This window comes from Grus americana, chromosome 6 (genome assembly GCF_028858705.1).
Source record: "Grus americana isolate bGruAme1 chromosome 6, bGruAme1.mat, whole genome shotgun sequence".
In the NCBI taxonomy this organism is placed as follows: Eukaryota; Metazoa; Chordata; class Aves; order Gruiformes; family Gruidae; genus Grus; species Grus americana.
Window position 1 is genome coordinate 14,299,511 of NC_072857.1, and position 24,745 is coordinate 14,324,255.

Here is a 24,745-nt window from a genome sequence, read left to right on the forward strand (position 1 = left end):
GGAGGTGCACAGGAGCTGGGGGGGACTGTGACTGGAGAGACGTGGGCTCAGGGCTCGCTTACCAGAGGCTGAGCTGCAGAGTTAAGCTCAGATAATACTATGGAAGGGAAGGGAGCTCCAGTCCTGAAAGTGGGAATCTGGGGTACAGCAGACTCACCGGAGCCACCAGAGGCTATTTCTCCCCTTGCTGGCCCATTCCCAGGTCTTTAAAAAACTGCATCCCACACTGCTCAGTGGTGGGAGCGCCCTCCTGCCTAGCACCTCAGACCCTTCTGGGCATGCCTGACCTCTGTTTCAGGTTCTGGCCCCAAAACCTGCAAACGATATCCAAGACCTACAGAGTCCTTGCTCATACCACTGTATTGTTTCCTGGCCATTCCTCCTTTTCAAAACTCAACCACTGCTTATCAGCTACACTTAACAGGGTTCTCAGAGCACCTTGAGTGGTTTCACTCCCGTTTTCCTGGCACTTTTTTATCCAACACAGTCACCTTTTCACAGAGGAAGAGGAGAACCTTTGTGGATGTGGTTGTGGTATTTCTCCATAACCACAGCAGTTCATAAGAATTCATCCTGAGCCTAAGAGAGGGACTAAAAGCTGCTGCCATCTGAAAGCTCTGTGGTGGCCTGCATGAAATAATGAATGGAATTACTCCAGCTAATGGCAATTATTTAGAAACAAAACAAAACACATCATTTTTGGCTGGGCACGGACTGAAGGGGCTGCTACTGAAGCTAGCTGGTTTAAAAAGTCTCAAAAAAAAATGGAAGCTTCCATGTGTTAGTTATGCCCACAGTCTAATTCAGTCTGGAGAATAAAAGCAAAAGGATGCAACGTGCTTTGGTATTCGCATCTGAGAGGCAAGATGCACTGTTGACTCATAAATCATATGTACAAAAGAACAAATTGATCAGCCTTAACTATCTCAACAAGCTCATCGTCTTTAATTACCACTTGGTTTCTGAACATTAGAATGCATCAGTGGCAGAGGTATTATCTTTTTAAAATGTAGACATTTAGAGAGAGTTGCTTTATTTTAAATAAAAAAATGCCAAAGACATTTCATTGTTTTGTGAGTTATCAATGGATTTGAAGAGCAACTCAGTGACTTATCAGTGGGATCATAGTTTGACCTACACAACAAATTATGCCACAAGGGAAATGACTTTCTATGAGCTTAGTCATTAGGATGGAATCATTTCACTTCCTTTTGATACTTTATTAATTGTTGAGAAATGAATACGATCAAGTGGTTTGGTTGCCCTTTGCTGCCACCTGAAGCACTTCACCAAAGTTGGAGTTTGGAAATAAACGGTTTCCTTTAAACAATCATCAACACCACTGTACTTCAAAACAAACCAATCCCTTGAATATTGGAAATACAAGCAGGATTGCTCAGCCAAGCGGCACGCACTTCTGTCTGCACGTTGCAGAACTATACTCCAAGTTCGAACTTCCTTCCGGGGCACACACCTCGGTGCTTTGATTTTCAAAACCACTGAACAGCTGACAGTCCTCCTGGACAATCTCAGCTCTTTTGGAATGAAGGCATTCAATTCTTTGGCATCTATCTGCAAGCAGAGATATCATCTTAAGTTTATAACACGACCTGCAGTTCTGACATCCCAAGTAAGTTTACAAATCTCTCTCCAACCCAAGTCCCCTTCTCTTAAATTCGAAGCCGCCAAGCGACCTCAGCATACAGACACAGACAGAAAAACAGTCCCGCAGAGAGTTAATGCCCTGCCACAGAGATCCCTCACGCTGAAGATGGGTGAGCGCTCAGCAGAGCAGCACGTGTCTGCTACACACCTTTGGCTGTGACCCCAGGGGTGCAGCAGCCCACCACCCAGCCGCACAGCTCCCCTCCCAAGTCCCAGCCGACCCAACGGTCCCTTACTGCCGTACTGGCGTAGCACAGCGGTGCTTAAAGATGGCTCTGCGAGACTTTTGCACTGATGTGGTGTATTTAAGACAAAACTACAGTATAAACATTTCAAGATTGGGTTCAGTGGACTACAAATCACAGTTTCTCGTTCCCACGTACAGTTTCAATTTCAACACAGATCTCAGTGCAGTGCCTAGAACAGTTCATACATCACTACTGTTGTGAAACAGAAGCAAGAAGGTGTGCTTTGTTTTATAAAAATCCAACAAATAAATTATACATTGAGAGCTATTGCCAAGCTTTACATATAAAAGGTAAAAATACAGTAGTTAGTGTGGCTTTAACACAAAAAAAATCTAGCTAAAAAAATATCCATACATACTTCAAAAATAAGTTTGTCCAGTTACAGGTGGGGGGTGTGTGTGTGTGTTTATGAAGCAGAGTGCTGAAGCCAAACAGTAAAAAGGAGGAGAAACTCTGTGGGAGAACCCTGCGGTTCCCTGCTGTGTAGGTCTGACTTCACCACATGGGCAGCACCCACAACCACGCGCGGTGCTGAGTGATGGATCCCAGCTTTCAACTGTGCCGACCACCCGGATCCCCCTCTGGAACACCGTGACAAGGTAGCGTGGCACATAATGAAGTCACATCAACTCTACCTCCATTCGAGGGTGGTGGGAAGGGCGCTGTACTTACGGCTACGGTGCTCACTCAGAGCAAACGCACCCTGGTTACACCTGCACCACTGACAGGCTGTTAGCATGGATTGTTTTTATTTTTTGGTATAAAAGTTATGATTGTCCAGCTGCATTTGAAAGCTGTGACATGACCAATCTAACAGCTGTATAATTTTACTACAACTTTCTAGACTAACACACACTCTATGGGCCCAGAGAGAGCTTTAAATGCTAGCTGGCCGTGGAACAGAGCTGCTCACACTTTATCTGTGGAAGATTTGAGTTGTACCAGAATATGTTCACAATGTGAAAAATCTATCTAGTGCTCTCTATGAAGGACACGCTGATCTTAGCAGTGCACCTTTGCTTCAAGAAAGGCGAACGAACAAGGTGCAGGCAAAGAGATAACAGGCAAGGGCTGAAAATAGTTTTTGGGAGGAGACCCAAATGTAACTGGACCGTTCACCTGAGCTCCTCTAGTGGTGCTGAAAATTTTCTTGCCAAAGTTGTGTCCAAAAAAATCGCTTTTACACTGCTGTCTTTGACAAAGTATATCTGGAATTTAAGTTTAAAATCAAATACACTGAAGCTAATTCATTAACCATGACTGATTACCAGGTAAGTAGTTATTTTATGTCATATGAGTTACCTAATATTAAACCTCATTATTACTGAGGTAAAGAAGAGATTCCCTTAATCCAAGTGCAGGAGGGCCTGACCTCCGATGTTTTAACACCCATTTCAAAAGCCCGTCAGACCGCTGCCGCACACTTGGCACACGTAGACTGTCTCTTCCTTTGGCAATAAACGGTGAGACTGGAATGCAGCTCCAAGGTCCAGCATCTCCCCGAGATTAACCAGTCTAAGATACCAGCTGGGCTTCTTGTATTATTATAAAGTTAAGATTTCTATCAAATCTTTTACTCTAATCACTCATGGAGTATGACTGGAGTAAAATCACTTTTAGATCCAATTACTTATATGTTTTTGGTGTAATTTATCATTTTTAAATGGTAAGAGTTCAAAAGCCTCCATCTCTGATCAGCATTACGTGCACGCACTGCAAAATGGTCCAAGGCCAGTTAGTGAGGACAGGCAGTAGTAAGTCAAGAGGCAATAATTTTGCTAGGAAAAAAAATTGATTTTTTTTCTTTTTTTTTTTAAACCAGGGAGCTGGCTTTTTCCAAAGGACTGCAACAGAATATGGACTTATTCATTCCTGTCAACTCTTAAAGCTTTTAAGCGGTTGGCAGACCTGCCAACATCCCAACACCAGACTCACACAAAAGTTCTATTTATAAATCTCTTTAAATAAATACAAAAAAATAAACTTTTAGAGGATGATTGGACCTTATAGCAAATCAATTCATAGTCTAGCAATGGTATGAAAATCCCTTTTTCTCAGTGCCACACAGGCATTAATTAATACTTTATAACACCAACTGTAGGAACCATTATACCTACTTGTGTTTGATAAAACGCAGGTGATGAGTAATGCTACGTTACCTGTTAGCCAGTCACGATACAACACGATACCTGTAGTTTTAAAGTAAAACAGTGATGCCAAACTACAGGATGTCCAGACACCCACCTACGTGTCTGTTTGGATCACTTAACTGTGGCACCTGAGTCTCACCAGGCTCCCTACATAAACCAGGAGTTGGAGTAGCTAAATAAGCTATGTTGAGTTAAATGGAGTGAATATTTGCTCCAAGTATTAAATGTCACTGAAAAGAGTTGGGTTTGCAGCCCTAAATCTACTTGAAATTGCAAGTCTCCAATTTAACAGTTGAAAATTTTGAATTTTTAAATTGTTTCAAGTATTAGTCCTCTGAAAATTGAGAAAAACCTTCCCCCTTTGAAATTTTTGTGTGTGCACATGTATGAAAACACAGCATTCCCCTTCGATCACCACTATCCTGACCATGCTGAAGTAACAGTTGGCTGCTTGGAACCATTTAGATTTTAGGGGGATGGACACACATGTTATTTACTTGTTAGATTGCTCCCAAGCAATGGCATACAGCAAATAAGGATGGTAATTCAACATGCAATGCTGTAAAACTGTAAACTTGTTCTACTTTTGCGAGAGATTCAAGCTACCCATTCACAGAGCTCCTGAACCCAACAGGAAAAGTCAAATATCGAACATGCCTTAAAGAAAATGCTGCTGCGTTCTGTCTGTTTACCAAACCAACACATGTAGCTGGCGAACGCCAGCTCAGCTGCTGAGCAAACAAATCCACAGCAAGTGCCAAGTTTCCCCACACAGTCCTGGCTTTGTGCAGGAAGCAGACTGTTGTAGCCAGGGCTTCCCTTTTCCTGCAGGAACTCTGCTGGCAACTGCATTATTAATCCAGGCTAAAACATTTGATATTTGAACCTTCTACATTTTAATACGCAATACGGCTCGGACTGAAAGGTATATAAAAAAACTGAAACTCAACTGGAAGTAACGATGACAGCGCTGAACAGCTGCAAGCGGAAACATCCCACCTGGTCCAGGACAGCAGCTCCCCTCTGGCCAGCAGCGCGGGGAGCCCGCCCAGGCGGCGCTTTAGGCGCTGGCTGAGAGGGACCTGAAGCGCCTGCCATCGATTCTGGCCCCCGGTTCTTGAGGCAACAGCTGCACATCATTGTCTGCAGAGTCACTCTGGTACATCAGTCCCAAGAGCTCCCTGTGGTTTCTGTTTCTCTATTCAGGCCTTGGGGGTTTTGAGGAGCAGCAGTGGGCCAGGGAAATGCCGCCTAGCTTCTTCCCTACCACCCTCTTTCAGCATCTTGCAAACAAAAGCAGTAGTGAGAACGCCCAAGTACGACAGACATACCCTGCAAGACGCAGCCCAGCCGGGCACCAGCTTACTTGCACAACCCACAGTGGTTTGGTCCAATTCTTTATCTACACCGAGAGACGTGCACGCAGCCGGTGTGCAGAAATGAAGTTGTGCATACAGGTTTCAGAAACAACTTTCACATTTAAAATTGTTTCCAAGAACCACGTGTGTGTATTTATAAACAGCAGCACTATGCAGGAAGCATCCTCCCACCCCAGCCATATGTACAAACCTCTTCCTAAGAAAGAAAGAGCCCAGCTGTTTCATCTGTGCATCCGTGTTAGGAGATGTGGAGTTCGTCATTGGGCTTCTGTGTTTTCCTCCCTCTGACTGCTCTGACCTTTTCGCAGGCTGTATCCCCAAGGTCCGTATGCTCACCTCTACAGGTGCACATGAGGATCCTGCTGCCCAGAACTCAAGGGATCTCCTATATATTGTATCCTGTACTTTACCTCAGCACCAAAAGGCTTTCACCAGCTCTGTGGAGCATGCTCTTGCTCCTACCTTCCTTTCTTCCACAAAGAAGAGAGCTGCTTACAGGAACTTTTAATCTTTTTTCCCGTTTTCACCTTATTCTTTCTATTCTTTGTTCCACATACAACTGTTAGATGACACTTGGAACAGGATTCGAGGTGGTATTAAGAACTGATCTAGTCCTACCCTCATGCCACAAACATACCTGGTAAGTATTCCCAAAGCGCAGCATCTGGAAACAACACCCAGAAACAATATGAACAGAAACAAGAAAATTATTTTCCTTCCTAGTCCTATATGACAACAAAACTAACCAATAATCAGTTCCAGAGGTAAGCTGTACTCATGCCTTCACTGCTTCAGAATTTAAAACATACATGTCTCTCACTTAAAATGCAAGTATTTGAGTCATATTGGAAATTAAATAATCAGTGTCAAAGTGTGGGACCTCTGCTGTAGTCTGCTAATGCTATAAGCTGTTTGGCAGGTTAATTTTCTTTTCCTGGTTGCAACGAGCAGCTCAAATCCAGTCAACATAGCTGGTCACTGACGGATTAGATCTTCATTCTTTCCAGGTACTGTGACTAGAAGAGCAGGGATTATTAAGGGGTTTAAGGCCAAAAAGGAGAGTATGTGGTGGTGAAACAAAGGAAAACCAGAGTGAATAGTCACACAGAAGAAATGTCCTTGGCCATATGAAATGGTCACCACTACTGTGAGCCACCGTTCGTAGTATGGCCGCAAGGTGGCCCTACAAGTTCTCATCTTTCCGATATCAGGGATACTGTGCTCAGACACTACACAGCTAACGTCACAGTGGACGCTTGCCATTACACTCGAGAGGCAGCACAGGGTAAGAAAGACTAAACCTAGTGTGAGTGGAACACAACTAGATTCTGTTCCTCACGTTCAGAACTAACTCCAGCGTGGCATTTCACTTCTCCTAAGGGAGAAGATCAAATGTGCATGTGGTTTTATGTCCTGTGTTAGACTGTAATTCCAGTTAGATGGCAATAAATGTAGATGTCTCGTCTTGGATCCTGGCAAACCAGCTGGCTGTTTGATTCCCATTCAGCAAGACGCTGATCTCAAGCAAGTCTGTCGGAAGGATCCCTTGGAGATATGTTAGAAGATTGGAGTTTTTACAAGGTGGGAAGTGCAGAAAGTCCTTGTTCTAGAGTTCGGTGGTGAGTAAACATTTCATCCTTATTGTAGCATCCTCAGTGACTGGGCTACAAAGGGAAAAAAATAATGAGGCCCTGTAAATACACTCCTCCAAAAAGATCTGCCATGATGGATTACAAAAGAAAAAGACGAGTATCATTCCAAAGAGCATTAATAGCTGTTTCACTCGTAATTTAATGAGGCCAAGGGACAACCCACAGAGAAGCAAACTGACTCAATTTCACACAGTGCAGTAGCAGCATCACAAGAGGTTCACTACAAGACCTGATCATCACTGCCATCATTCTGCCCCACCAGCACGGCAGAATGCAATAGAAAGGGGAAAACTTTCTACAGATTGTTCTCTGACTTCCTTCCGGCTCTGAAATAATGGGGGGACATTCCACCCCCCTTCCCAACCCTCTGACAGGCATTGAAATATGGTAAAGAGATTTCTCAGAAAATTAATCTGTATCACAATTTTAGCCCAGTACTAAGAGGTGTTAGCAGATAAGGAAAGAAACTGGAGTGAAATGATAAGAATTAATGCATTGTATAGCACTTGTAACGACCAGGTTTACCTCCAACTCCAGCTAAGTTTGTACGCTTTGTTCCTTTACTTACTTGAATTAAAAAAACCCTTTTCTTAACCCGTCAGCATTACATAAAAATATACATGCATCATCTATTTATTTATAAGATTTCGAATGCTGTAAAGTGAGACAGATCAATAGTTTATAAGCATATCAAAACAAGACCACTATAACTATTAAGTGGAAGTAGTAAGAGCACACACTTCCTTTCCACCCTATATACACTTCTGAAGCAAGTGCTGAGGAGACCTTACTTTGCAAGGACTTTGGATGTCTGCTGGGATGGTGGCAATCCAGTCGACGACAACAGAGTCTCCGTGCTGCCTCTCACTGCCCTCATAGCTAAGGCAACATCATTTCCCAAAGGCCCGTTGGAAATCAGTCCAGTCTGAATTGGGGAGAATGAAATAGGAAACTAAAATAAAAACCTGCCAGGACAAGACAAGCTAATTTTTTCAATGTGGTTTGTTTGTTACAGTAGAAACTAAGATTCATCAAGTTCCAAGGTGGGCTTCACTAAATGCAAGTTCTGAAACTTTATGGCATTCACCTGCAATGTAACATGGCAAAAATGAAGTTTAAATATTAACAGGATGTGTATGTTGTTTGATTTACTCCAGCTGAATTAGTTTGCTTTAGTTTTGGTCTGGTACGTTATTTTATGGGCTTTCAAATTATTATATTTTACTATTTTACTTGAGCTTCTGTTTTGTAATTATGACAAAAGCTTTTTTGTTGTTGTTTAGGAACGGTCAAATAACTCACTGGCACTATCCACCTCGGTGTTATCGTGGGCTGGGAAGACACCTACAAAAAGCAAACAAATGCTCATTAGAAAAGGTTGGAAGTGGCTAAGAACATTCTCAAAACAACATTGTCTCCCAAAACAACACTGTCTCCCCAAATGATCTTGGTTATTTGTCCATCGCTAGTCTTTGAACCATGCTAGTGATTAGCTACAGATGATGTGACTTCATACAAAGGGTAAGTGGAACCCACACAGCTAGTACCTGCTCACTCACAGACACTCACTGGTAACAGTTTCAGCATAGCGCTCCCTTCCAAAAGGCAACTGAACCCGTTATTTTTTTCTGCTTTGTGGACAAAGTCAACCAAGAGTACACTTCTGTGAACAGGTTAAAGGTCCTACTCCTTCCCCTTTATTTTGGTGCACATAGTGTAACTCCTTTTTCACCAGCACAGATTATAAGAGGTTTTTTTATCTATATAGAAGAGTTGATTTGTATTAAAAGTTTATTTTTCAAGTTATTTTATACACACACATATATGTCTATGTGTGTATACACATTTATTTACATATAATTTCTGAAGTATTACATAGACCCGAAAGCCTGAGAAGCAGGCTGTACTAAAATAAGATTTTGGGCTCTTGTGGCACAGCTACAAGTTAACTCTTTGGGTTCCTTCACCTCTGTTACAAAGCTGGGGGTCTACAACCCTACAAGCAGGGGGGCACGTATGCCGCGATCCAGGTCAATCACCACTTTGCCCTACTGCAGCAGATCCAAGCCTGGTGGACAGGTACTAAAACCAGAGGAGAGTCTATGGGTAAAAACCATTGTACGTGTGAAGGAAGAAGTTTGGTTTTGAAATACATTTACCCGAGGTGTGGCTTCTGTAAAGTCAATCAGATTCTCTGTCAGTGATGTTAAGGAAACGTCCTGGTCATCTGGAGTGCTCTAAGGAATAAATCAGTTTTGAATTGAATTCCCAGTAGTAAACAGATAGATCTGCTGAATCTCTAGTGACTTCCTGAGTTATACACCAGTGCTGTTAATGAACACCGCCATTTATCAGACCTGTTTTCTCAAATCTTTCCATAAGATCTATTTTGAATAGCCTTTTAATTTCACTTTTTCTCATCAACATGCTGGAAACAATGTCGTTGCCATGTAAGCTGTGAAACCGTCCCATTCTCCTATGCAAAGATGGGGTACTGCGCCATTTGACAAGAAGGTCAGCGAGGTCTGTGAGCTGAGTATTTGAACTCAGAAGACAAAATTGTTAATTATTCGGTGGGATCAACTACATAATACTGGATTAGAGGGACAACAGCCAAAGGGCATGTTGCTTTAGTCATCCAGAATAACCCCTCAGTCTGCTAAAATAACAGCAGAGTCCAACATTGGTCTCCCTTTTTGAAGGGGGACAAAGGAAAGTTGACCCCTGAATTACTACATGCATTTCATGGAGTCCAGTTAAAAACTACCTTATCCTTAAGGTAACCAGAATACAACAATTAAACATTTCAATTTAAACTTTTCCCTCTGTGGTTATTTTAATAGGAATTGCCTATGTCAGAATTTCATTCCCGCAGTCTCTTTCCTGGAGCATCAAATCATTGGGATGTAAAGGGTTCCCCACCAGCATGAGGAAAACAATTAGTTTTGAAAAATAAGTGTTGGGCAAAGAACCCGAAAGGACACTCAGAAATAGCCTTTGGAGAGATCTGTACAGTGTCCCCGTGTGCTCCTGAGAGCACTCCTGGCATTCACCAAGGACTGGTATTCACTGAGTTATGAGAGGCACGCAGCAGGGGCTACTGCGCTTGCCTGGAGGCAGCAGTAGCTCAGAACGTGACACACAGAAACCTTCCAGGCTGGCAGGTGGTGATACCTTTGAAACAGCAGCCTCCTCAGCTGGAGCCAGATTAACTGGAATCAGCAGGTCCTCATCGTTAGAGGCAGTGTTGTCCTCATTTAACGCACTACTGAAAGGAGAAAACATTCTCATCAGCTCACTGCCTGAATAGTATGAAACAGTGCTGCGTCCCCAATAGCTCAACCCAAAAACTCGACTCCAGTTCCCTGTGAGGCAGACAAAAGACTGATGTTTGAGAGTATGTTGAAGTAAATGCCTTCCAACTATCTCTGCAGATTACTGCGCGCTCTCACAGCTGTGTACAGACCCAACAGTATCAATGTCTTCAATCTCAAAGGAGCTTCTTCAGTCCTTGTTTCTAATTCGCCTGAAGCCTTCCTCGCCATTCTCTTACCTTCCTCTTTAGAGCCAGGGGCAGCAGGACATCAGATATTTCAGTCCTTTCAGAAGATGAGATTCACTTACTGCTTGCTAGGATACTCACCCTGAGGCCTGGCCTACACCAATTAACTGTTGCAACAGTAATTAAAGATGCGTCGGTAAACCTGCTTACAGGTAGCCTAACTGCTCAGCAACTGTCCCTCTTCTTTTCAGACCTTTCATCATCATCTTTTCATGATAATCTCCACGTGGTTCCCTTACCCCAGAAACACATTTCTCCTGAGTCACTTACGGAACAAAGGTGTTTGAGGCAGGGATTACTTTCAGGAGCTCTCTTGGGTCTTGAAATACTGGACTGGTTGCTGGGGGACTACTCTGTGTTTTGCCTGACAGGAGAATGTTCCTGGCACAAAACAACAAACACCAAAACAAATCAAAAACCAGGTACAACCTTCCATGGAAAGCTCTTCATCAACCACTTGTTACACCATATTTTTGAGATCATTAGACATACATTTTATTCAATATCCCCATGTGCTCTTTGAGGTCTGACACACGCTCATCTTCATAAATGGTCAAGAAATTACAAGTTGTAACCCTTTAGCTTTTTCAGTGCCTGAAATCCCACTGGAACTAGCAATCATTTGATATTTTGTAATTGCCAGGAAATCAACTGTCAGTGTCAGGTTTTTGTACACAATTTTTTTTCTCCAGTAGAAAACAGGTACTGTAAACAGACCCACCCCCTCTCCCCACACTGAAGTTGTTCATGGCTCAGAAATAACTGTAGTGATTGAAGCTGCTGTTGGAACAATGTTTCTCAAATTAAAGTATGGGAGAATTAAGAGTATCTGGATTACCTTGTCAATAATAAAACTCAGCAACTATAGTGCTTGCTGGTCTCCTTTTAAAACCGCTTCACACTCACCAGGTCAAACTACGCTACGACAAGGTAAAATGCAGTGATCACTGAGCCGCTGAAAGACCACAATGAATGCAGGTTCTCAGTGCTGCACTTGGTAACTAGATCACGTGTTCCAAAACTATTCAGTACCTGGTAGCAGCATCCTGAATATTGGAATTCTTGACACCTGTCAGGCTGTCTTCTCTTATGACCTGAGAGGAAAAAATGTACAAAGATATAAATTTCTGTTACCTGTTTACATCTTGTGTCAGTTCTGAGATTCACAGAACAGCTGAGTGCCTCCCTCCCAGCACGAAAGTGTGCTGTTCATCTGCTGCTCAGGGACTTAAATTTTACGTGAAAACTTCAGTGCAGATGTAAAAATAATTCACCAACGTAGCCAAATAAAATACCATTATTTGCTACAGAATTTACTAGAACATGCTAGAAACATAGTCTTAAGTCACAGAATCACGTATTGTGAAGAACGGCTGAAAGGCTTTCTATCTCTACCTTGGACTTTGGTTCCTGCAGCACCCTTATCTGCATGGCACCTTCTCCAACACCGGGCAGTTGAAGAGAAATAAAACATTTGAGAACATTACAGTCCTTATCAGTTGAGTATTTACCTTGTGCCCTGCTTCTGCCTGGGCCTTCAGGATATTGCTTTTGATATCTGCTGGAAGCCACGTTGCTGCGGCAACTGGGGTCTCAATTGCATTGTTAAGACATTTATCTGTCAACTTTACCACTTCATCCTGGACAAGACAAATCTTTATTAGAAGCAGTTCCCACATGGAAAACTCTGGGCTGAAGTTTATTAACATTTCTAAATAATAACAAGTCTCTGAGTGAGAGGAAAAGTCAGCAGATTTATACTGAAATGAAAAAGCATTTTTTCCTTTATTTTGGAACTCAGTAGTAAAGTCACAGCAAAACATAAAGTAAAAAAAGCACAATGCTTAAAAATGGAGATGCAAAGTGCTGTGCTAAAAATACAGTGTGCGAGAACTGAACAGCAATTGTCCCTAAATTTGCAGACCACTTTACTGATAGGAAACCAATACAGCAGCTATCAGATTATATCATATCAGTATAGCCTAACTAGAAGTTGGTAATTTACTCTCAAATGCAAGTTGGCAAGATTTTCACCTTAAAATCCACTTATAAATTAGTACAACAGTTCAGTGTGCTGTTAGCTACCTCTCCCATCACTGATTATATCAGAGCAAACTGGCAGCCAGATACATAATGAAGACAATTAAAAATGAGATACCTTTCACTACAGTATATTTCATTATGTGAACGGCATTTCTTAATTATAAAATGTTAATTAAGCATTCAATCTACTAATTGCTATGTGACTAGTGACAGAAGTTAATTAACTGAGTGGAAACAAAACATTGCGACCTTTCTTCTCAGGGTACGACTCAGCAGGGGGAGACAGAGTCCTGCTTTCCTCGCCATATGCCGCCGTGGCTGGCTACGGCTGGCTCTCTCCTGGAGGCAGGCGGCACAACCCTGCTGCACGCCTACTTGCACCAACTGCAGCACCTCCAGAAGGAATAAAGCCCATCGCAGGGGAGAGGAGTTAAAGAGAGGTGAAACCTGCCGTCCACATTGCTCTTGATCCACTTTTAGCTTTTTTCATTCACTGGAAACGCTAGTGAGAGCTTCTAGGTATTCGGTCTTTAGAGAGGGGAAAAAACATTTCCTCTTCTTGTCTCCCTCTAAATCACCTTTTGGGGCATCCAAATAGGAACTTACGAGACTATTTAAAGGAGAAACTGTTTTACAATTTTGACCTCAGTCAGCACTGAATACAGACATACACAAAATCTTCAAGGATCACTGTCAACATAAAAAGGTATGAGGAACAACATCCAGTGTTACAACTACTGTTGGCAGATATTAAGAGATGCACCTCCACATAATTCATGAAGACTAACAAAACAATTCATTATTAAACATTTGAGTGTTTTTATTTTAGAGAAGCTGCTGGAATTGCCAAGTCTGGAACAGTTAAAACTGAATTATTGTTGTTATTTGTACAGTCACAGCACCCAACTGCGATAATCCTTAAATCCTACACTGGACCTCACTGGACCAGATGCTGTATATAACAGTACCTGCACAGAATTTCTAATGCATTATTCCAGTACTAGCAATATAGTAAATTTGATTATTTAAAGAGAGCACATCAGCACACTGGTGCTTTAAGCATTTTGTGGTTTAACTTCCTCTCAGCTTCCTTCACCTGAACGACCCGTTTAATTAGGTCACTCTAGTCTATTAGCAATTAGATTCCCAGCTTTTGAAACATTTTGTACCACAAAGTAATATTTTAATGTAATCCAGTGTAACTACGATACCAGCAAGGAAATATTCCCATCAATATTAAAGATACATTTTTCTCAATCCTTTCTATTTTGTGCTTGAAAAAAGCATTGGTGTTTTACTGGGTTTTTTTAATGGAAAGAGTATGTAGCTGGAGGGGAAAGCATTTGGCACCTGGTAATGCCTCAAGATGTCTAATTTACAAGACATTTAGTTGTTCACATAAAACAGTACAGCTGCTGGATTTGTCAATATTCTAGCTCATTCGGAATTTTTATTGTTTCCATGTACTAGCAAACTATATTTGTACTTTATTCTTCAATCAAAATACGGAGCAAAGCCGCAATGTAAAGGAAAGGAAAGATTAAAGGCAGCAGCAGGGTGTGCAATCCCAAACCTTTGTGCTTTTGAGCAGTGTTCCTGGTGCCACTGAAAATCACTCTGTGCAGAGAGATGGAGCCTAATACAGGCACGTTTTGGAGCAACTTCCACGTGTTTACAGATCACAACAAATTCAGAGAAAGAAAACCCTCACGTCCTTGCATTTCTGACACTGGAGCAGACTTCAAACACCGGGAACAGGGTGAACTTTTTATTGTTCATTTCACATCAGAAGCTGATGAAAGTGAGACGTCGGTGTATTTAAGAGCTATTTGCTCTCTTTTGTCGGATCTGGTCACTGCGCTAGTGAGAGCTGGGAAAGGACAAAGTTGCATTCTTCCATCCAAACAGATTTTGGCAGGGAGCAGCAGTGAAGAATGAAGCCATTCATTGCCCCCTTCCCAGTTCTTACTCTAGAAAGATTCCTCTTTTTCTCTAAAAGAACACAGCTAGATAAATATTTCCCTATCAAAGAAATCAATCAAGATTGATTGATTGCAAGTGTACAATTACGTAAAGCTGACGCTCGCAGGCCATTTCTGACCCTGACAGAAAACAGTTAAAGATTTTTAAATTAACAAAGCTGAAGTGAACAGTTCAGTGGCATTTGACAGTGTCACTTAGTTTAGGATGCAGCTCTGCTAATGCTTTCCCCCGATGCATTTTACCAAACCTTTCATGTGTTGTAACTGTTTCTACATAGGTAGGTATCTTATGCAGTGGTAAAACTTCAGGGAGGAGATGAGACATGCTGAAATTTGTGATCACACACTTTCAGAGAGAACACTAACACTGCATTCATCTTAAGTAACAGAAAGCTGCAGGATCCAAGCTCACTGCAAGGTTTTAATGGATATACTGCAGTACCATTCAGTTCAGTCAGAAGAAGATGCCATAAACACCTCTTTTATGAGTAAATTAAGAGCAGAAGTAGGTGCAGGAGGAAAGCCAACAGGTACATTTTGTGACAAACATCAGAAATGGAAATTTATCTCTTTTCTAAAGCAGCCTTCAAAAGCAGGAAACAAAGTGCTTTTAATAGTTATTCTCAGGTCACTCTCTTCAGGACTCATTTCCAAACCATTAACTTTCATCTCTAATCACAACTGAGGGTGCTCATTTGGTGCTACTGTAACCTGCATGTCTTTGCAATGTGAAGCATAAAGAATTTAAAGTATACAGAGACAGCGTCTAATCTTTGCCTACCTTTTTAAACAAACACTCTCAAGTGATCTCTTGGTAAACTACATCATAGGCTGAAAAGATTTATTCAATCTTTTCTACCCAAGCAAAACCACTGATGATCTACTCTTATGTTTTCATGATACAATTTGCACTTCTTGAAAGCTGAAGTCTTTTACCCGAAGAAAGAATTGATCTTGGCACACTGTTGATCCATACATCATGTATTTCTCCGTTATGCAAATGTTCTTGCTCTCTAATCAGGTTACTATCACCCCAGCATCTGTAACCTCTAATATCCAAAGTTACTTGGCACCTCACATGACAGCAGCTGGATAACGGTGACTGTACTGTATTGGCGGCTGTTTGTTAGATTAGCCCGTTACAGGAATCTTAGCTTGCTTAGATTATATCAGCCATGATTTAAAAACCGCTAAGACACTTTTGCTCCGTTCTCTCCATTTAACCAATTAAATGTTTTTTCCCCTCTCCGTCTGAACTAAAATGGAGTTCAACAGGCAAAAATATTCTGAAATAAGCTGTGCTCATTTGCTTTAGTTTATGGGGAGGAAGTGTTTCGACATAGCAGGACCTAGAGGCTACTGACTAATCTTCTTAGCGACCTGGTAATCTTTGTAATGCACTCACCAAGCAGAGAGGTGCACAAGGCATCCCTGACAACAGGCCTTAAAGGGGACATGAGTAAACCAGCCAGCAGCACCAAGCAGCAGCCTTCTCTCACACAGAGAGGGGGAACAAACGCTCAGGAACGGCCTGAGCCCAAAACACATACTGCTAAACACCTATCTTGGCACCTGGTTCATTTTACTATTGAGGGAGCAAGAAAAATCACAGCTGCTTCACCAAAAGTTAGGTAAATCCTTCCCAGCAAGGGAAGGTAGTACCGAGAGAGAACACTGCCAGGTGTTTTATGCTCTCTGCTTGTTCAAAATGCAATCAAGCACCTAAAGCTTTAACACAAGGAAGTGGAGTAAGTTGTCTTTTTTTTTCCCCTTCCTTTTTTTCTTTCTGAACATATGAATTATTTACGGGCAAACCTGGAGGGAAATCTAAATTCTAAATTATTTAAAGCTCATTAAAAAAAAAGAATATCCTGCATGGGTGCAGTTGTCTGATACCTGGTGAATCTATGAAAGTTCACTGCTGTTACAAGAGAAGATCCTGTCCCAAGAGAAGATCCTGTCCCCTCCATCCCTTCTAGCAACACTACTTAGTTTCACTATGGCTCTAGCATTTCTTTGACCCCTTCCATAAGCCCATTTAACTCACTATTTAACAACTTAACAAACCAAAAAACAAACAAAAAAACCTTAACAAAAAGTTCAAAACAAAAAAGGCAAAAAAAATTGTCATTTTGCAGGCTACACTGGTTCACCAAAACGTGCAATGATTCCCAGAGGTGTCAGAGGAGAGAGGGAAGCTGGGGAATAAAGAGCAAAGAAGAGTGAGGGAGAAAAGAGCCCTCGCCCTGTTCAGGGCACTGAAGCTCCTTGTACTTTGGCTCCCATGGAAATGCAGCCTGACTTGCTCAAAAAGATTTATGAGAGCACTAAATCAAACCACATCACTCCTCTCTAGGTAAACACACACAGCACTAATGCCTACTTCAGAGAGCAGGTGAAAACTGGTTACTTAACAGGAGGGATGGATCAGCAGCAAACTTGTTTGGATGTTTTGTTTTGAGACAACATTCTGGGAGGGTTATCAAAGGCAACTGAAAAACACGAGGCCAGCAGCTCAACCCCTCAAAAAAGAGGGTGAACTATACAACACTGTACAGTTAGTGACCTGCAGATAAAGACAACTGAGGAACATCTCAAGCGTTTATGCCTTTTGCTCCCATTGATTTTAGAAAATGTCACCAGGCTGCAGTCTGCGTATACGCGTATGCACCTCTGCCTCCCACCTTTATCTCACTGCCCTGTCACAGGTTTATACATAACAAAGCATTTGTATTTCCTTTACTATCCTTTGATATTGCTCACTCATATTCCTAAAAGTCTTGCAAATGGACCAAGGTAAGCGGAAGACTTTTCAGAATGATCTGAACAACACTGAGGGACCCTGCCAGGAGGAATGAAGCCCAAGTACCTGTACATTTATGTTTACATTGAGATGCTCAGTTGGCATGGGGCTGCTGCGCTCTGTCTCCAGCTGCTTCAGTTTTAGGAATGTGTCTTCAAACGCTGAAAAAGACAGAAAAGATATCACCTTGCTAATGTCACGGTGGAGTTATTTGACTTTGTAATTTGCATTCTTCCTGCACAAAAATTAAACGGTTTTAAAGTTGTGAAAAAAAGCACAGGGATGGGGGGGAAGCTACTTGCTCAACCTACAGACTGTACATATCTAATCACAACACACCACACTCCTGCAAGTTCATTTACCCAGCCGTCCTCACAGTGAATGAGCAAGCAGGAAAAGTTAGTTGCTCAGATGGTTGCACTTCATTTCACTGTATTTGTGACTAAAGTCAGATCCCACAAACAACTGTGACTTTTCCTTTGTACCTCCATCCTTGTATATAAGCTGCTTCTAAACAGGGAGAGCTGACCGACTTTGTTGTCCCAGTGGTGGGTAAAACTGTCCTTATGCATATAATCTACGGGAGCTTTCTAAAACATTTCTGGATTTTTGTAAGGAAACAACCTCATAACAACCTAATCAGTTAACTTTGACCCCACACATGATAATAGGTAAAAATCTGTAAGTTTGCTTACGATCAGAGTCTGCTTTTTCAGCAGCAGTTTCCTTTGTGCCAGGATGAGGGCAACTAACAGCCTCTTCTGAATCTCCTGTGGCCAAGCCAACAACTGGACGGCCTATGGCATCATCGACACAAGTTTCTGGCAACTCCGTGCTATCTAGCAAATCAACAAGAGGTATGCTGCAAAGGCAGAAAAATGGGCAGAGATATGCAAAATCATGTTACTACTCTTTCTGTAACAAGAAAAAGCTATAACACACACACACACAAAATAGGTTTTTTTTTTTTTCAAGCTGTCTTCTGGTAACTAGACACATTCAGTAAAAACTGTTTCAGGTAACTAATAGAGATTGGCTTTCAGTGAGTTAAAAAAAAAAAAAAGAAAGGAACATTTCATGTCTGTAGAAGAACTGACTTCATAACAGAACAGGTCTGCATTGCCTGGTCCTTCATCAGTGGAAAAAGTGAAGAGAGGAGGACGGAAGTTTTTATCCATTAAATACACTTTTTGGAATAAATATCTTCAGGTTCTTTTCTAACAAACTTAAGGCACACTTTAGGATTTTTACACGAGAAAAATAAAAGTTAGGGGAAGGGAAGTTGATACTGTTCACAAAAAGCTGTTTGTGCAGCACTTCACCCAACGCCTGTAAGCAGAACAGAGGGCAGAAGGGTGCACTGCATAGGTCAGTCTGACACTGTGTTATGGTTAGGCATACCTACAACTACTTTCAGTTTTATTAACGGGGGCAGAAACATGAACAGTGGTCACAATATTTTAAGTGAACCACAGCATGTACTCTGTACCCTGTTAGGATCACTTATTTCACTGTCTTCACTTTCTAATGGAAATGTCTCCTACTTATTTTGTCCAACCATCTGTATTTACAATGAAAATAGAAAAACAATTACCAAAACAAAAGTTATATTATGATGCTTATGTTGTGCAAACAGTCAGGAATCTCATCCATCTCTTCAAAGTTCAGGAACAGCTAAAGCTATCCTAACAGCAAACTGTAATGAATACAGAGAGAACAGCTGCAGCAGAACACGATGTTAATCACAGAACCTGCGCACACAACTGCACTTTGCTGCCCATTTCAAGCAACAATAACACTTACGTACAGTTTGGTTGCAATACTGGTTTAAGAAGAGAAGTCTATCACTGTTGAAAGCCCTGTCCCAAATACAAGAACAACGATACCAAGCAACTACCCCCCACAGCAGAACCTAGCCTTCTGCCAGACAGAGATGCTTTCTACTTGACAGTTCAGAGCAGCTTCTCCTCCCTCCAGCCCCTGAAACCTGTGTTGTCACCAGAGGCTCCAGGAAAAAAACTCCTCCCTCCTGTTCAAGCACCCAAATGTTAAATATATACCTCTGAAACAGATTACAGGATATCACCGTTTTAGTGCTAATAATGTACAAATCATCTTAAGACAATTAATTGCCATGAGGCAAACTGAGGTCACTTGCTTGATTCTCTTAAAGCAGTGGAACAAGAAGCTACTAGCAAAGCAAACAAAAGGAAACTTCTCAATCTACCATACAGCCTCCCTGTGCACCACTAACGGGCAATGGCGCACTGCAGGTAGTCTTGCAAAGGGGGGATGATGGATACAGAGAATTTCACTTATTACAAGTAACAGGCAGGAAGAGATGCTCTTCCAGTTAAGGCAACAAAGAAAGCAAGACTGAATCCTGTACCTTACTATCAGAGGATGCCTATGCATGAGAATGTTTTACAATCTTCACATGAAGCCAATACTTTTCTTCCTATTTTCTGACAGTTTTCTCTAAATAGCCTCCCACATGTTGTATAGAACAACCAGTATAGGAAGTTCAGATTTTGCCTGCAGCACAGAGAGGTGCTGACGCCATGACATGTTGAAGGCACTAGGTATAAGCTCCTATGAACTCCACATAAGAGGTGATGTGGAGCACCAGTAACACTTCTTTGTGCTGTAATCTGCTAATGCCTTTCTCAGCATTGCAGCGCAGCAGAGAGAAAATGAGTGAAAAATGAAATTTATCTCCATTAGAAAATTGCTAGGATAATTACACTAGCTTCCCCCCGCTTTGACAACTGCAGTAATATTTACTAGACAGACAAGAGAGTTGATTCAAAAACCTGCCCGCTAGTGGTAAGGGCAGTCTTGAGATCTGGTGCCATAGTCAAATGGCACACTCAATGTCTAGTGTTGCTCCAAAAGCAGCATACTAACATTAAGGTGATGAAAGTTTGTAGAAAACCTTACTGCAATTTGTGCCAGGGGACAGAGGACTGGCTGAGGTAGCAAGGACAACCGGCGTGAGTCCCTGCAGCTTCACCCCTGCACCACAGCGAGGTCTCACTGAAACCAACTCAATTTTAGGCAGACTCAAGCCTCCTAAGCCAACATTCAAGTAGGAATTGACCTCATTTTTCCTTCAGACCCAGTGAAACACCTACTCAGCCACCCTGCGATAGGCAGTCACAAGAGGAAAGTCATACTACGGAGACCCTCAGGCACTGGAATGTGCAGGCAGAAAAGACGAGTTCCCCAAAGGGCATCAAATTGTTTGAGGCCACCCAGATTCTTCACCCACTTCAGAGCATCAGTGGGAAGTCTACCATACAGGTTTCATTAATGACCAGACTACAGAACTAAAAAGCACAGGATACTATTTTCATCACTGCACAGAATTTCTAACTTCTCTTACAAAAAACCAGTGAACTCACACCAATCATAAGGGAAATAATAAAAGGCTTCCCAGGAAAAGTAGGACTTGCACAGCAGTCAGCGTGCAGTACTCAAGAATGAAAGGGGCATTAGCTTTCCACACTCCTGTATTTACCTGCATGCAAAGGGATACTTGAACTTTGCATAGTAGCAACTGCCAGGCTTTATGTCTCCAGAATCAACTTCTATCAGCATATTTTAAGAAATATTCTGAGGAAAAAGCTGATAAATTATATCAGGAGTCCAAGCCATACAAATAATTACAAATACATGAATAATCAAAGGGTTTTAGTGCATTGAAAGGTTTGTCAGCCCCCTAATAAATCCCACAGAAGTCATTACGTGCTCAGCGAACTCCCACAGTTGAGTTAGCTACTACATTATTTCTTCTTTTTGCCTGCCAAATATAGATATTACGATGTACCATACAGCATACAACACATATAACATGACTGAGCTGTCAGTTACAAAGGATATGATAGTTTTTGCTTTCCTAGTTGAAAAGTAAGACAATACTTAATTCTAGTTTGTGAAATACAATCTGCAAATAGAGTAACTATCCAAGTCAGCTGCAAGAGAGATAATTATTTTGCAAGTAATCTAATTTGAAACAGCATGGAGCACCACGTGAGCTAATTTATTTTTTCAAACAGGTAGTGACACTGAATAGTTTCTCTGACTGACTCTGCAAGGTAGTACAACTGTATGAAATTCTTTGTCCGTTTCATTTTGGGGCATTCAGTGTTGCACCTGAAGGTAAGAAGAGTAGTAATTTTAAGCCTGTCATATTTTCAGATTTTTTTTTCATAACAAAAATGCAAAATATTCAGAAAAAAAAGAACTCTATTTTCCTTTTAAAGTGAGGGAAGCAAAAGAAAAAATCCTGGGAATGTCTGATCCTACAAATGGAGACTGTCCACGCGCATTCAGTTTTTTAATCAAGCAGCCCGAGTCCCACATTCCAAGACTTTTGCTTTCTCCCATTTGTTTGAAGATAATTTCAAATACTGACACAGCGTAATATACACAAGTCAACAACTACAGGAAAGGAAAGGAAACACCCTTAGGAAAAGGTGTTGGCTGCAGAACCTTTGTGGATATTAAGCAAAGATCTGTCACCACCATACCATTTAGAAAGACATCCATGTGTTTCCTCCATGCTATTCCTAGAGGACGTGACCTGTCCCTGTGGAAACGCAGCTCGGTGTTGTTGGTACTAGTGTGGTATAATTTCCCAGTCTGCTATTGAGAGCTGTCACTTACCCTAGTGGAAGCCAGGATAATAATTCTCCCGAAGTCAATCAAGTTACACTAAAATAAGCCCAGCACAGAGCAAAAACAACCCTCTGGATGTATGCAAGATTCAAAGCCACATGGCAAATATACCATACTAAACAAAAACAGTTCTCAAGGTAGATGGATTTCAGGCAACCAGGGTTGCTTCCCCTATCCTGACTCTGAACTAGTTCTGCTGTCATGCAAAAGATGTATTACGAAAACTTTAGCCACAGCTTCAATTACCAAAGTTGCAGTTAATCCCAGGGCAGCCTGTGACAGTCAGCACAGTGCAGGGGCTGGGACACCCAGCCCTCTACTCAGCACTGGTGAGACACCCCTGGAGTGCTGTGCCCAGCCCCGGGCTCCCCAGGACATGGACATACCTGAGGGAGTGCCCCAAAGGGCCACAAAGACAATAAAGGGTCTGGAGCATCAGACATAGGAGAGGCTGAAGAGCTGGCACTGTTCAGTCTGGAGAAGAGAGCTCAGGAGGATCTTACCAATGTGTATAAAAACCTGATGGGGGGAGTAAAGACAACAGCCAGACTCTTCTCAAGGGATCCCAGAGACACAGGCAATGGGCCCAAACTGAAATAGAGGAGATTCCACTTCAATACAAGAAGAAAATCCCTTTTTGCTGTGAGGTTGGTCAAACAACAGAACAGGTTGCTCAGAGAGATGTGAAGTCTCCGTCCTTGGAGACAGTCAAAGCCTGGTTGGCGTGGTCCTGAGCACCCTGCTCTACTCGACCCTGCTTTCAGCATGGGGGTGGACTACACGATCTCCAGAGGCCTCTTGCAACCTCAACTATTCTTTAATTCTATGACAGCTACACAAAACTTCTCTGATAGCCGAGGAGTCAGCCACTACGTGCCATGGCCTGACCACTACATAAGTACACCTGAACCTAAAACAGTGATTTGTTATTGCAACAACATTCTTGCATTTTAAATACAAAACTATCCCAAATTCCTCCACTCAAATTAGCAACTACTTCTCCCTCATCTACACAGAAATTAGATGACATTCTAAAGTTAAAACACCTGTTTTCATTTGCATATTCTTATGCAACTTTATAAATAATAAAAGAAACAAATAGGTTTGCTTCACTCCAGAAGTTTACAACATCCACACCTTGCAAAAGCTAAAACTGAAAATAATACAACAGATTGCTCTAATCACCACTGTAGATCCCATAGCTCTGTAGCTTGCATATCCTTTTATTTTTTTTAAGCAGAGTTCTAAAATAGACATTCATATTTTATTAGCAATCTCCTTCCCCCTGTCAGGTGCAAGGGTGAGGAGGCCAAAATACCTCAGACAGTATTAAATTATGTCCTGGCTGAGACTTACTTTCTTGGTTCTTTGGGGCTGGATATGTGAAAACAATGTTTTTGTATTTCTGGGCAAATTTGAAATGTATTCAAACAATTTGAAAATAATTCAAACACTTTCTTTATCCTAAAATCCAAATATGAGTGAATTTTAGAAGTGCTTTACCCCAACTTTTCCTTTTTTTTAATAGAAAAAGAATATTGCAATTTAAAAGCAGCTAACTTCAGAAAACACAGGAAAACACAGTGCATTCAAGGGTAAAGGTAGTTCTTCACGTTGTTAAAGACCCTGAGAACACCAATGAGCCATGAAGCTGGAGTCTTAACCTCTGACTTAACAATTAACCTCACGAATCATATGGTAGGACTGGTATTTGTCAGGAAATATTTCTGTTTCATTTCAACTGCAGCACAGCAGCAAAAAAGAAAGAAAATTTTCTAGAAAGCAAAAAAAAAATTACTCTTTGCCTTTTCAGGAATTCTGATAATTTTATTCTTAAAAAATTAAAATAATTCTACTCCATTTCCAAACAATATTTTCAGAAGAGGACTTGTTAAAAAAAAAAAAAAAAAAAGGTTAGTTTTCAGATCAACCATCTATCTTAGATATTTTTAAATAACCATGGTTCAAAAGGAGGAGCAGTTACATCCTCTATCTCTCTAAGATTTTTGAAACCACATTATAACCCGCTAGTTGCACGTGTAGTTTTATAACAAATGTGACTTCCTGCATGGCTCTCAAAGTTAAGCCCAGCTAAAAAAAAAAAAATCTTACAATCATTAGGGAAAACCGTAACACAATTAAAAGGACATATATACTCTTTTTAATGTGAGAGCGATGGATGGCTTCTGGTCTATATGTTATTTTTTCTTTAAAGACTAAATACCAACAGCAGGATACACAGAGCCTTTGTAATAAAAGCTTCCCCCGCCCCCCGCCTACAGTCAGTTTTGGGTCCGTTGTCCTTATCTCAGAGAGCTCAAAATGTAATATTCCAGCCTCTGCTAGAAAGCAGTCTCAAGCTCCAGAAGGGCCCGTGTCTCAGAGACTGGTCATGGTGGTTTGGACAGCATAGGTGCCAGCACCGCTATGCATTCCTGCATTCTTCACATTGCGCTCATGGACAAAAGCGGTGTACTGTCCATCCGCAGCGCGGGTCCTCGGCGGGGCCCACGCGTCCCACAGGCTTCCACCACGTTGACAACGGTCGGCAGCGTCAAAGGGCCTGGATTATTGGGGAGCG

The 24,745-nt window shown here is 41.7% G+C and overlaps 1 protein-coding gene across 8 annotated transcripts in view; it reads right to left on the reverse strand.

Annotated features, from left to right (window-relative positions):
- Positions 1-1,949: 1,949 nt before the first annotated feature.
- The window catches only part of EPB41L5 (erythrocyte membrane protein band 4.1 like 5), a 59,624-nt gene continuing 36,828 nt past the window's right edge, over positions 1,950-24,745 (reverse strand). For 5 of the 8 annotated variants that reach the window (XM_054830852.1, XM_054830854.1, XM_054830853.1 and 2 more), the window contains exons 17-26: positions 18,180-18,346; positions 17,551-17,645; positions 12,168-12,296; positions 11,689-11,750; positions 10,927-11,037; positions 10,269-10,362; positions 9,254-9,331; positions 8,397-8,438; positions 7,886-8,019; positions 1,950-7,106 (exon numbers count right to left, since the gene is read on the reverse strand). In XM_054830852.1, the coding sequence (XP_054686827.1) occupies positions 7,049-7,106; positions 7,886-8,019; positions 8,397-8,438; positions 9,254-9,331; positions 10,269-10,362; positions 10,927-11,037; positions 11,689-11,750; positions 12,168-12,296; positions 17,551-17,645; positions 18,180-18,346 (970 nt within the window). In that variant the 3' untranslated portion in view covers positions 1,950-7,048. Of the gene's footprint in view, positions 7,107-7,885; positions 8,020-8,396; positions 8,439-9,253; positions 9,332-10,268; positions 10,363-10,926; positions 11,038-11,688; positions 11,751-12,167; positions 12,297-17,550; positions 17,646-18,179; positions 18,347-23,970; positions 24,728-24,745 lie in introns of those variants that run through there. The other 3 variants (XM_054830858.1, XM_054830859.1, XM_054830857.1) reach the window with 2 other exon arrangements.